Below are 13325 nucleotides of genomic sequence, written 5' to 3'. Positions count from 1 at the left end.
CTGTGGGGACTTTTTTCCCACTGAAGTGTCCATGGATAGAAGGAACTTAAGAACCTTAGCCCCAAACCCTGAAATTTTCTGTCATATGATTGATGGATATATTGGTCTCCTGTTGGCCGAACTAGCTCATGTAAATGAGCTCTGCAAAACGAAGCCGAAATGAAGACTCTGTGATTCCCCAGAACCATTCTAACATGGGGATGACAGCCCTGCAGCTCTCTCCTTATGATGAACCAGAACATCCTCCTCATCCCGCCCTAGTGGTGTTGATTCACCACCAAGTTCTGGGGTCTCAGTGCTTCTGGACGCACCTCTCATGTGCCGTATTCCCACAAACTGAATTCTGCTTTTGCAGCATTCCAAAAAGGAGCCAGTGACAGTCATCCACTCCCATGGGAGACAGGACCGGTCCACGTGTCCATACCTTTTACCTGGTCCTTCAACACAAAGTGCTTTAAGCAACACATCCACCAGACACTACAGATGCTCAATAGGAAAATGACTGCTTAAGTGATGATAATTAGTAAGAGTGGTGGTAAAAGGATCCATTTCCTGAGCACTTACTAGTCTATGGTGCATTGTAATAACTTAGAAAACATTAACTATTGACGGGGCACAGTGGCTCATGCCTGTAATCCCAGCACTTTGGGAGGCCGAGGCAGGTGGATCACTTGAGGTTAGGAGTTCAAGACCAGCCTGGCCAACATGATGAAACTCCATCTTCTCTACTAAAAATACAAAAGAAAGAAAGAAAAAAAAAGTCAGGTGTGATCTCAGCTCCTCGGGAGTCTGAGGCAGGAGGATCATTTGAAACTGGGAGGCAGAGGTTGCAGTAAGCCAAGATCATGCCATTGCACTCAGCCTGGGCAACAGAGCAAGATTCCATCTCAAAAAAGAATAAAAATAATAGAAATTTAAAAATTAAAATGCAAAAATTAGCCAGGCGTGGTGGCGAGTGCCTGTAGTTCCAGCTACTCAGGAGGCTGAGGCAGGAGAATCATTTGAACCTGGGAGGCAGAGGTTGCAGTGAGCCAAGATTGTGCCACTGCACTCCAACCTGGGTGACAGAGTGAGACTCCATGTCAAAAAAAAAGAAAGAAAAAGGAAAAAACATTAACTATTATCTCCTATCCTCAGACACCCTATCTATATAGGCACTATTATCACCCCTATTTAATAGATGCAGAAACTATGACTCAGAGAGAGTAAGTAACTTGCCCACAATCACAAAGCCAAGTAGAGAATCAGACAGTCTGACTTCAAAAACCTTACTCTTTTCTTAAAATTGATGCAAAAAGCATTGTTAAAAACTAATAATTTAGTCCAGGCACACTGGTTCGTGCTTATAACTCAGCACTTTGGGAGGTCAAGGGTGGGAGGATTGCTTGAGGCCAGGAGTTTGAGACCACCCTGGGCAACATAGTGAGACACCGTTTCTACAGAAAGTTAAAAAATCCAGCCGGGCACGGTGGTGGCTCATGCCTGTAATCCCAGCACTTTGGGAGGCCGAGGCAGGCGGATCACGAGGTCAGGAGATCGAGACCATCCTGGCTAACGTGGTGAATACCCGTCTCTACTAAAAATACAAAAAATTAGCCGGGTGTAGTGGCAGGCGCCTGTAGTCCCAGCTACTCGGGAGGCTGAAGCAGGAGAATGGCATGAACCTGGGAGGCGGAGCTTGCCGTAGTTGATTTAATAGTCTTCTATTGATGGGTACTTAAGATTTTCTCAATCTCTTGATATTCAGATATTCAGAACCCTGCAAAGAAGAGTTTTGTGTGTGTTTAAGGATGTTCCTTTCAGGTTACCTATAAGAGAAAGTCCTAAAATTTGAATTGTCAGGCCAAGGTTTATGTATTTTAACTTTGGAGGTAGATATTGTCAAACTGCCATTCAAAGAGGTTGTATTTAGCAGCAATGTAAGAGAGTGGGGTTTCCCAAAGCCTTGGCAACAGAGTGTGTGTCACATTTTAAACAATCATTAATGCTCATGCTTGTAACTCTAAGCTGAGCCTGTTACTACCTCTGAGATATGGGCATCAGAGGTGGGAAGATTGACATCATCATAGGCAAACTGTAGCCATGAAACTCGGGGGATTCCAGGGCTGGGGAGACTCAGGATGCTTGCGTCTTTGGGATCCCCAAGGCACAGAATGCCAACTTACCCCCTGGATTTGTGAGGACTCGTGGGTTTCCAGCTATGACTTACTAGCGTAGGAGAAAACACTTCAGCTTGATTCCGGGGTGGTGATCTCTCTGGGGAAAGACTGCAAATGAGCAGTTCAGGAGATGTAAAGAAGTTGGTGGTTTTGCATTTTTAAAAAGAGCACAGTTGGGTTTACGCTTTCAGTCTTTTGTTTGTGTTGGGGGTGGCAGTATTTTGTTTTGTTTTTGGAGACTTGGAGGACTTGGAGTTTGTTTTTAAATGAGATTGCAGGGAGATAGGAAACAGGGCTGAAACTCCATCAGTGATTTTGTGGGTGTACAAACTAAAAACAGTCAAGACTTCACAGGCAGGCTGGGTTTTGTTTTCTTTGATATTATTCATGTAAAAGGTAATACACATGTGATTTCAAAAATTTACATGATACTCAAATAGAGAAAAAGGTATTCAATACAAAGTATATCTCCCTCCTACTGACTTCTAACATTCGTCTTAAGATGCAATCATTGAGATCCGTTTCCTCCAGAATAATCTTTGCATTTACATATACAGAACCAACTTGTTTACACCTTAATGGTGTACCTTGGAGTTCATTTCTTATTTGCAGATAGAGATCTGCCTCATTGTTTTTAATGACACATTTATTGTACAGATGAGTTAGATTTTTTTTTTTTTTTTTTTTTTTTTGAAACAGGGTCTCGTTCTATCACCCAGGCTAGAGTGCAGTGGTGCTATCTTGGCTCACTGCAGCCTCAACCTCCCAGGCTCAATTGATCCTCCCCACCTCAGTCTCCAGAATAGCTGGGACTACAGGCATGTGTCACCATGCCTGACTTTTTATTTTGTTTTGTTTCATTTTTTTTGTTGTTTGTTTGGTTTTTCTGGTTTTTTTTTTTTTTTTTTTTTGAGACAGAGATCTCACTCTGTCGCTCAGGCTGGAGGGCAGTGGCGCCATCTGGCCTCACTGCAACCTCCGCCTCAGGTTCAAGCCATTGTCCTGCCTCAGCCTCCTGATCAGCTGGAATCACAGGTGCCTGCCACCAAGCCCAGCTAACTTTTTTGTATTTTTAGTAGAGATGGGGTTTCACCATGTTGGCCAGGCTAGTCTTGAACTCCTGACCTCAAGTGATACACCTGCCTTGGCCTCCCAAAGTGTTGGGATTACAGGTGTGAGCCACTGCACCTGGCCAAATTTTTGTATTTTTTTGTAGAAATGGGATATCACTATGTTGCCCAGGCTGATTTCAAGCTTCTGGCCTCAAGCAATCTGCCTGCCTCAGCCTCCTAAAGTGCTGGGATAACAGCCCTGGGTTAGATTTCAATTGACACTTGGAAACAAGATTTTGGATACTGGACTATTAGCCCAGGCGACATTCTACTGAGACCTCTTTCTTTGTATGGTTCTGGGTGGATTTTCTCTCTCTCCATGCTACCGCCACCATGCCTATTCCCAGAGGTCAGTTTCAAAAGGTGACATGATATTTGCAAACCCTCTTTGTCATTTTTCTGGTTTCTTTAGAAGGAAAAACTCTAAGAAATGTCTTCTGCCTGGCTGTTACCAGTAGGTTCTTGAGGAGATCCAGGGATGGTAGGCTACAGAAGGAACAACAGTCACACTCTAGACCCACGCTGCCCAATGGCAATATAATGCAAGCCACGTGTGTAATGCTTGGCTTTATAAGTCACATTAAAAAGAGTGAAAAGCAGCTGGGTACAGTGGCTCATGCCTGTAATCCCTATACTTTGGGAGGTTGAGGCAGGAGGGTGGTGGCTCAAGCCCAGGAGTTCAAGACCAGCCCGGTCAGTATGGCAAAATCTCTTCTCTACAAAAATACAAAAATTAGCTGGACATGGTGGCATGTGTCTGGAGTCCCAGCTACTCAGGAGGCTGAAGTGGGAGGATCACTTGAGCCTGGGAGGTGGAGGCTGCAGTGAGCCGAGATCGTGCCACTGCCCTCCGGCCTGGGCAACAGAGTGAGACCCAGTCTCACAAAAAAAAGAAAAAAGAGTGAAAAGTGATGGGGACAATTAACTTTCATAATAATTTTATTTAACACAATATATCCATGACAGCGTCACTTCAAATGTAATCAGTAAACATCGTGGAGATGTTTATGTTCTTTTTCTCATGCTAGTTTTTGTTTTTTGTTTTTTAAATATTTTTATTTCAATAAGTGTTTTGGGGAACAGGTGGTGTTTGATTACATGGCTAAGTTCTTTAGTGGTGACTTCTGAGATTTTGGTGCACCCATCACCTCTCATACTAGTCTCTGAAAGTCAATGTGCACTTTACGCTTACAGCACATTGCAACTGAACCAGCCACAGGCCTTGTGCTCAATGGCCATGTGTGGCAAATGGCTGCCATAATGGACAGCACAGGTCTGCACGCTCCAGCTATGGCTGGTCCATGTTGAATGAGCCCTTTGCTTCTCCAGGCCTCTGTTTCCTCATTTCTGAATGAGGAAGCTAGACTAGACAGGCTTGGTGGCTTCCCTTCATCCTAACATTCTTCATCTTTCAATGCTAAAAATGGAAAGCACAGGCAAACCAGGACAGGCAGGCTTCCCTGTGGGAGCTTTGTTTTCTCGTCTATAAAATGGGGACAATCGAATATGACCCAGATCCACAGATGAGGATGTGCTTTGTGGAGGAAAAGGAGGGAGGCATAGTGTTGTGGGATTATTTTCAGGACTGTGATTGACCACAGAGAGTGCTCAGAACCCACTCGCTTAGACTCAGATCTACCTCCTTAATTTATGTCCCTGAACCTCATCTGCCTTATCCATCCATAAGGTGCAGATAAAAATGGCACTTACAAGGCCCAGCATGGAGGCTCATGCCTGTAGACACAGTAACTCAGGAGGCCGAGGCAGGAGGGTCACTTGAGCCCAGGAATTCAAGAACATAGTGAGACCCTGTCTCTACAGATATAAAAACAAGTAGCTGGGTATAGTGGCATGCACGTGTAGTCCTAGCTACTCGGGAGACTAAGGCAGGAGGATCACTTGAGGCACAGAGTTTGATATAAAAAATACATATATATATATACACACACACACACACATATATATATATATATATATATATATATATATCTCCTATGGTGTCTGTAACGATTAAATAAAACCCCTATGCAGAGGGCTCAGGCACCAATGCTTAGCACACAGTAAGCTCTCAACCACAGGAGGCTGCTGCTGTTACCTTTCCTTCAGTTGCAGAAATGAGGCTCAGGGTGGAGAGGGGCTTGGCCAAGGTCACACACAGAGGAGGGAGTAGCAGACGCTGCCCTATTTGGGCTTCTTCCCTGTCACTGGCAGGCATCCCCGATAGTCAGCTACTAATTTCCTCACAGCAAGGTAAATGAAATAAATACACCCGAAGCCACTGAACTACTTGAATGAGGCTTGGGTCTAAGTATTGTTTCCATGGTATGTACCCTGGCAAGCATGCATATGTGATTTGTTTAAAATCCCTGTTCGCAAGGGTGGAGGCAGGGTTGTCAGGCGATTCTGTCCAGCGGCCGTCTCTCTGTAGACGGTGCCCTCCCACCCAGACCGGCGTGAGATGGCTCAGTGTGATTTCAAGGGAAGGGCCCCCTTCTACATGGCGCCTGAAGTACCTTTGGCTGGACAGTGACAGAGTAGAAAGTGCACTGAATTAAAAGCCAGGAAGTCCGAATCGTTATCTATTACATAACAATAATAGGAAGCCACTTTTCTGAGCTCTCACTACTCTATGACATTGCCAAGTTCCCTGCATTTACTGTTTAATTTAACCCTCCCTGTTACTCAGAGACGAGGTGCTTACAAATGACCGCATTTTACAGATAAGGGAACTGAGGTTCAGAGAAAATAAAGAACTCACCCAGAAACACCCGGATAGAGCCAGGAAGGACCTTAAAACTCTTCCCTGGGGCAGGAGGTAGCCAGCTCTCCCTACAGAGCCTCACGGAAACTGGACATTCAAAAACTGGGACAAGCGGGTGTCCTTATAGCAGCTTAATTTATTCATCTGTAAAGTTGGGGGACAGCCGAACCTGATGTTGGTCAGGACAAGGATGAAAAATATGGTAGATGAGGATGTTTTGTGGGAGGAAAGGGAGGTAGAGAAAGTGTTGTGGAATTGTTATTAAGATAATGATTGACGGACAGGTGCAATGGCTCACACCTGTAATCCCAGCACTTTGGGAGGCCGAGGCAGGCAGATCACTTGAGGTCAGGAGTTCGAGACCAGCCTGGCCAACATGGCAAAACCCCGTCTCTACTAAAAATACAAAATTAGCCAGGTGTGGTGGCAGGAGCCTGTAATCCCAGCTACTCAGGAGGCTGAGGCTAGAGAATCGCTTGAATCCAGGAGGCGGAGGTTGCAGTGAGCTGAGATCGCACCACTGCATTCCAGCCTGGGTGACAGAATGAGACTCTAAAAAACAAAAAGAAGAAGAAGAAGAAGAAGAAGAAGAAGATGATTGACAATGAAAAGCGCTCAGAACCCAGAACTCAGACCCAGAGCTTGCTGTCTCCCTCCTTCTCTGTGTCTGTCTCAGCAGACAAAAAATATATCTGCCTCTCCCCAGCCCAGCTTCTTTTCAACCCCTTCCAAAGATCAAGTTTCCTTTCTATGGCCAAGATGTGAGAGAGAAACAGCACACCAATTTCCCAAGCACCAGCCCAGAGCCCTCCCTGACTGTAGGATGCAGCGGAGAAAGAGAGAAGAACGTGCTGAGAGCGGCCAGGGGCCGTTGCCAGTTGCTTCATTTCTGTTTTCTTTTTTCCTTAAGCAAAGTACACCAAAGGCTAATTCCCACCTCTGTCCTTTAGTAAGGTCTGGCCCAAGCCAGAGTCTGGAGGAAGTGAACTTGGGGGCCTTGCCTACCCAAGAGGTCACCTTTCAGTTGCTTCTTTTAATAAAGAATTAAGCCTTAATGCCAAACAGGATGCTCAAGAGAGCCCTGGAGGTCCCGGCTGTCTCTGCCACCAACTGAACAGTGAGCATCCTTGGTTTGGTACCTGGAGGATGTGGGGCTCGGGGAGGGTTAAGGAAGCAAAGAGAGAGAAGGGCACAGCGCGGTCCTGGATGGGTTTCCCTGCAAACCAGAACCCCAGCAGCAAGATGCCAAAAGACACTCAGCCGGTCGACACCCGGGCCACACACAGCAGAGAAATGACACAGCACGCGGGCGACGCATGAATACACAGAGAGAAACATACACAGAGCAACGCCAGATGGAGAATGTAGCCCGGGCTGGGCCTGGGGATTCATTATTTCCTCACCCACACAGAGGGGCTGGCGGAGTTACGTAATGCAGGCTGCAAAGAGGAGGCTGAACTTGCTAATTACCCCCCCACACACACCCCCCATTGTGGGGCTCCAGAAGGTGGCACCTCCTTCTGGAAGGGTCTCTGCACCCACCTCCTGCTCTCAGAGGCAGCAGGAGCTTGTCAGCTGCCTCAGTCCTGGGGTGACCCTGGGAAGTCACTAAAAGGGAAGCGAGGAAGTGAGTGTCAGTTTGTTAGTCATGGCAGATGGGGGTTCCCTCCTGGTGCTGAAGCGTGGTGAGGATGCTGGCAGGAAGGGGCTTTGGGACAGAGATGGAAGTAGCACTTGAGTGGGGGGTAGGGAAAGAGATGGAAGGGTTCTCTGATGTCCGCTACCCATCTTGCTGGTATTGATGTTTGTAGTGTGACCAAACCTATCTTTTTGAACTTGGAACAAACTAATAATCATGGGTAGAGATTGGGGGCTACTTCCCACCCTACCCACACCCACAGATCACCTGCCCCACCCCAGACGTGCCACACTGTGCATGTACACGGCCCCGTGGGTACATGCTACAGGTACTCATCCCTCACCTGGGCCACAGCATCTTCAGCTGGGCCTCCTGTTGGCCTTTGGTACCCCAACCAGACCCCATTTCTTTGAGCCTGAAGGAGTCAGTGACTTGGAAGATGCCAGTATTTCAGGGAAAAAGTTAGGAGTTAAGAAAATAACTAGAATATAGATTTGATTTTTTGGGGGGCGAGGGAGACAGAGTCTCACTCTGTTGCCCAGGCTGGAGTGCAATGGTGTAATCTCAGCTCACTGCAACCTCCACCTCCTGGTTTCAAGCGATTCTAGTGCCTCAGCCTCCCAAGTAGCTGGGATTACAGGCACCCGCCACCACGCCTGGCTAATCTTTGTATTTTTAGTAGAGGTGGGGGTTTCACCATGTTGGCCAGGCTGGTCTTGAACTCCTGACCTCGGGTAATCCACCTACCTTGGCCTCCCAAAGTGCTGGGATTACAGGTGTGAGGCACTGTGCCCGGCCTGATTTTTTTTTTTCTTTAATAAATAGAGACAGGGTCTCACTATGTTGCCCAGGCTGGTCTCAAACTCCTGGGCTCATGCGATCCTCCCACCTTAGCCTTCCAAAATGCTGGGATTACAGGTGTGAGTCTCCATACCCATCCTAGAGTATAAATTTGGAAGAGCTAGAGTATAAGTTTAAAAGCTCAGGCTCAAGGTCAAACCCTCCCCCTGCCATTATTCTCTGTGCGACCTTGGACAAGTTACTGAACCTTCCCAAGCTTCCCTTTCCTCTTCTTTTGAGGAGTTATCGTTAGGATTAAAGGAGAAATAAAAAATATATGTGTTAAGAGGGAACGTGCTCAAAAAGTGTCTGTCGTGTTTAGTCTTTGGGGTTTTTCTTTCTTCAGTCAACTAATATTCATTGAGTACCTGCAATGTTCCTATGTTTCCCTTAGGGGTATAAAATCTACTCTTCCTAAGGTTTCTCCATCAGGGTTTCAGCTGTGTGTGTAGCAAAAGTGTCTTCCACAATTTTGTGTGGACCCATCTTCTTGGTATTCATGTTTGTAGTGTGACTAAGCCTATTCTTTTGAACATGGAACAAGCTAATAATTATAAACATGGTTATGAAGGCCAATGGACGTTCGTCATCGTTGGGTCCATGGAAGGCAGTGTCATTCCCGTTCCACTGGGCTTTGGGAGCGGCTGGAAAAGAGAGCCCAAAAATCTATGCCAGCTGAGCCCCTGAGCTATGGATGGAAAATGTATACAAGACACAGAGAGCAACTAGAATGCTTGACAAGTTGGACTGATGACTTCTCGTGGTGGGAAAGAGATAAGAGAGGTTTTCTGATTCTTGTCACTTGATTTCTGGGGGTGATTGTCTGTGGTTTGCCCAGGGAGACCCTTTCGTCCCGGAGGGCGTTGATCATGGAAGCGACACTGGGTATTTTGCAGCTAACTCCAGAAAGAAGCATTTTGTTTCTAGGTTGGCTTGAAATTCTGGAGTGTCTTGTGGCTAGACTTTGTCAGTTGGCTGCATTTTCTATCTCAGTTTTCAAGGTGGTGTTGGGCACTCTACTTCAATCTCTTTTTGTAAAGTTCTTTTCATCCCCTTCCTGTTCTTCCTCTTCAGCTCATGATGCCTCAGGTCTGATCCGCATCTAACAGGCTGGCAATGAAGATACCCAGAGAATAGTTCACATTTATCATGCGTCACTTCTAGACACAGCCACCAGACGCGTCGCCTCCCCTCTCTGCCTGACCTATGGCTTAGGGACACATCCCACCGCCTCTCTTGACGTCTGCCTGGTCAACCATCACTTCCTTGGAGAATAAGGAGAGAGGCGGACGCAGGAAATCATGCCACCGACGGGCCACCAGCCATGAGTGGGTGACGCTGAGTTGACGTCAAAGACAGAGAGGGCTGAAGCCTTGTCAGCACCTGTCACCCCGGCTCCTGCTCTCAGCTTTGCCTGAAGCCTGGCTCCTCCTGGTGAAATCACCTTGGCCTGATAGCATCGTGAGGTCTTCAGACAGGACCCCTTGGAAGCTGGTTACCATGGAGGATCACATGTTCGGTGTTCAGCAAATCCAGCCCAATGTCATTTCTGTTCGTCTTTTCAAGCGCAAAGTTGGGGGCCTGGGATTCCTGGTGAAGGAGCGGGTCAGTAAGCCACCCGTGATCATCTCCGACCTGATTCGTGGGGGCGCCGCGGAACAGAGTGGCCTCATCCAGGCCGGAGACATCATTCTTGCGGTCAACGGCCGGCCCTTGGTGGACCTGAGCTATGACAGCGCCCTGGAGGTACTCAGAGGCATTGCCTCCGAGACCCACGTGGTCCTCATTCTGAGGGGCCCTGAAGGCTTCACCACGCACCTGGAGACCACCTTTACAGGTGATGGGACCCCCAAAACCATCCGGGTGACGCAGCCCCTGGGTCCCCCCACCAAAGCTGTGGATCTGTCCCACCAGCCATCAGCCGGCAAAGAACAACCGCTGGCAGTGGATGGGGCCTCGGGTCCTGGGAATGGGCCTCAGCATGCCCAAGACGATGGGCAGGAGGCTGGCTCGCTCCCCCATGCCAACGGCCTGGCCCCCAGGCCCCCGGGCCAGGACCCTGCAAAGAAAGCAGCCAGAGTCGGCCTCCAAGGCAGAGGGGAGAACAATGAACTGCTCAAGGAGATAGAGCCTGTGCTGAACCTTCTCACCAGTGGGAGCAGAGGGGTCAAGGGAGGGGCACCTGCCAAGGCAGAGATGAAAGATATGGGAATCCAGGTGGACAGGTAAGCTCCACGGGGGGTATGTGTGTGTGTGTGTGTGTGTGTGTGCATGCTTGTGTGTGTACATTTGTGTCCACTGAGACTCAGCCTCACAGCCCAGAAGCCAACCTGGGCTGTCTCAGACACCTGTATATGCATTCCCACTTGGCGGCCCCCTTGATCTTCACTTAAAATTACATTCGCAAGAGGCCAGAGGGCATAGCTTCTAGGATGCTTCTCTTGTCACAAAACCCAGAGCGAATTAATCATCATGGTAGCGGACAGTGTGTCTTCTCATCTTTATCCCCTATAATCCTCCAGGAACCCAGGAACTTGCATTTTTACAGTCTGTGTTTCACAAGTGAGAAGACAGAGGCTCAGAGTGGAGGCTGCGCTTCCTGAGGTTGCCTAGCAAGTGGGAGGCATGTGTGCATGGCACCCTGGGGTGTGTGGCTCTGCAAAACCCCTTGGAAGACAGGAGGGAAGAGCTGAGCCCGGGGCAACCATTAGCCTAAATCAGCTTTCTCCTCATTGCAGCCAGTCCAGGATGTGTAAAATTCTAAAGGAGGAGAAGGGAATCAAAGTCTAGAATTGGCGCCAGTTCCCAAAATCCGCAGTCTTCCTGGGATTATGTGAGAGCTGGGACGAGAATGTAAAGAACTGGGTACCAGCCCTCTATGTTTACCAGATGAATGTTTTCAATTCTCTGCAGGAGGAGAGCTGGCAGCAGAGTGGGTGATGCTAGCTCCTTCTCTGGGGAGAAATCAGCGGCTGGGCCAGGCGGTCAGAGAATAATGGGTCAGGAGATTAAACACAGAGAGAAGTTTCTCTGTCCCCCTTCCATTTGCATCTTAGGTCTAGCACTGATGCTACAGTCCCCAGTGCTGCCAGGGTGGGTCTAGGCATACTCGGAGGGAGGCTCAGTCTGGGGCCACCAAAAAATCCAGGCCAAGATTTCCCAACCCTTTCCCCAAGAACGCCAAAGTGTCCTCAGAGCACTTAGAGATCTTCAGGAACATTCCACACTCCCTCCCCGCCGACAACCTGGGGGCCTGGATTAAGGTAGCTCCCCAGGCCCCTGCATTCACTCATTTAACAAATGTTCATTGAGGACCTACTGTGTGTCAGGTACTGTCCTACGCTCTAGGGTGGAGCAATGAATGAAATCAACAAATCCCCTGCCCTTGGGGAGCTTACAGTCTAGTGGGGAGTACTGGTGATAAATAAGATAAATACATAAAATATGTAATGAGGTCATGTGCTATAGATGCATAATGATGTCTCAGTCATCAAAGGGCTGCTTTTGTATCAGGGATCCTATTAGATTATAAAACTGTATTGTTACTGTACCTTTTCCATGTTTAGATATGTTAAGATCCACAAATTCTTACAATTGTGTTACAGTTGCCTTCAGCATTCCCTACAGTCACATGCTGTACAGGTTCATCACCTGGAGGCAATAGGCTACACCATGTAGCCTAGGTGTGGTGTGGTGTAGGCTCTCCCATCCAGGTTTGTGTGAGTGCACTCTGTGATGTTCCCACAATGGCTGAACTGCCTAATGATGCATTTCACAGAATGTGTCCCTGTGGTTAAGCGATACGTGACCGTCTGTTAGGGATATATGTAAAGGAGATAAAGAAAGCGGGGAAGGGATTAGCTGGGCGTGATGGCACATGCCTGTAGTCACAGCAACTCAGGCGGCTGAGGCAGGAGAACCACTTGGACCTGGGAGGCGGAGGTTGCAGTGAGCTGAGATTGCACTGCTACCCTTCAGCCTGGGCAACAGAGCGAGAGGAGAGCGAGACTCAGTCTCAAAAAAAAAAAAAAAAAAAAAAAGGCAGGAAAGGATGGGATCAGAAATATTGAGAACTTTTAACTAGGGAAGCTAGAGCAGGTCTCACTAGGAAGACAACATTTAAATACAGCCGGGCAAGGTGGCTAATGCCTATAATCCCAGCACTTTGGGAGGCCGAGGTAAGCAGATCACCTGAGGTCAAGAGTTTGAGACCAACCTGCCAGCATGGTGAAACCCCATCTCTACTAAAAATACAACATTAGCCAGGCGTGATGGTGGGTGCCTGTAATCCCAGGTACTTGGGAGGCTGAGCCAGGAGAATCACTTGAACCTGGGAGACAGAGGTTGCAGTGAGCCGAGATCATACCACTGCACTCTAGCCTGGACCACAGAGCGAGACTCCGTCTCATAATTAATTAATTAAATGCCTGGAGGAAGGGAGAGAGGGAATCTGGGAGCTTACCAGGGGGTGGGAGAGGGGATGGGCACTCCAGGTAGAGAGAAGAGCCTGTGCAGAGTCCTCAGGTAGGAGTGTGCTTAACGTGTTTGAGGCGCTGCATGGGATGCAGCCTTCCTCCCAAACTGCCCTTTGGTGGCCCCTCAGTCTGTGGCAGCCCACCTCAGTCTGCCAGTGCATCAGAGTTTTCCTAACTTCTCACACCTGGGCAAAAATGGGGCCAATTCCATCAAGACCCCAGAGCCCCCCAAGGAGTAAGACACGGGCTCCATCACAAGTCCCTGGGCAGAGGGAAAACCAGGGTCACAGGCCTCCCTTTAAGCCTCTTCCCTCCAACCTACTTCTTTTTTCCTCTGTA

At 48.2% G+C, this 13325-nt stretch overlaps 2 protein-coding genes across 3 annotated transcripts in view; both read left to right on the top strand.

The window, feature by feature from the left end:
* The window catches only part of NOS1 (nitric oxide synthase 1), a 232423-nt gene that overhangs the window by 99739 nt on the left and 119359 nt on the right, over positions 1–13325 (top strand). For both annotated transcript variants that reach the window (XM_050747840.1, XM_050747841.1), the window contains exon 2: positions 9586–10736. In XM_050747840.1, the coding sequence (XP_050603797.1) occupies positions 10012–10736 (725 nt within the window). In that variant the 5' untranslated portion in view covers positions 9586–10011. The remainder of the gene's footprint in view (positions 1–9585; positions 10737–13325) is intronic.
* The window catches only part of FBXO21 (F-box protein 21), a 189565-nt gene continuing 186989 nt past the window's right edge, over positions 10750–13325 (top strand). Inside the window, exon 1 of the mRNA XM_050747986.1 lies at positions 10750–10753. The gene's annotated coding sequence lies outside the window, so the exon portion shown is untranslated. The remainder of the gene's footprint in view (positions 10754–13325) is intronic.

The sequence above is a fragment of the Macaca thibetana genome, chromosome 11, assembly GCF_024542745.1.
Source record: "Macaca thibetana thibetana isolate TM-01 chromosome 11, ASM2454274v1, whole genome shotgun sequence".
NCBI classification, from domain to species: domain Eukaryota; kingdom Metazoa; phylum Chordata; class Mammalia; order Primates; family Cercopithecidae; genus Macaca; species Macaca thibetana.
The sequence above is the reverse complement of the archived record's forward strand: the minus strand, read 5'-3'. Positions and strand labels throughout refer to the sequence as shown.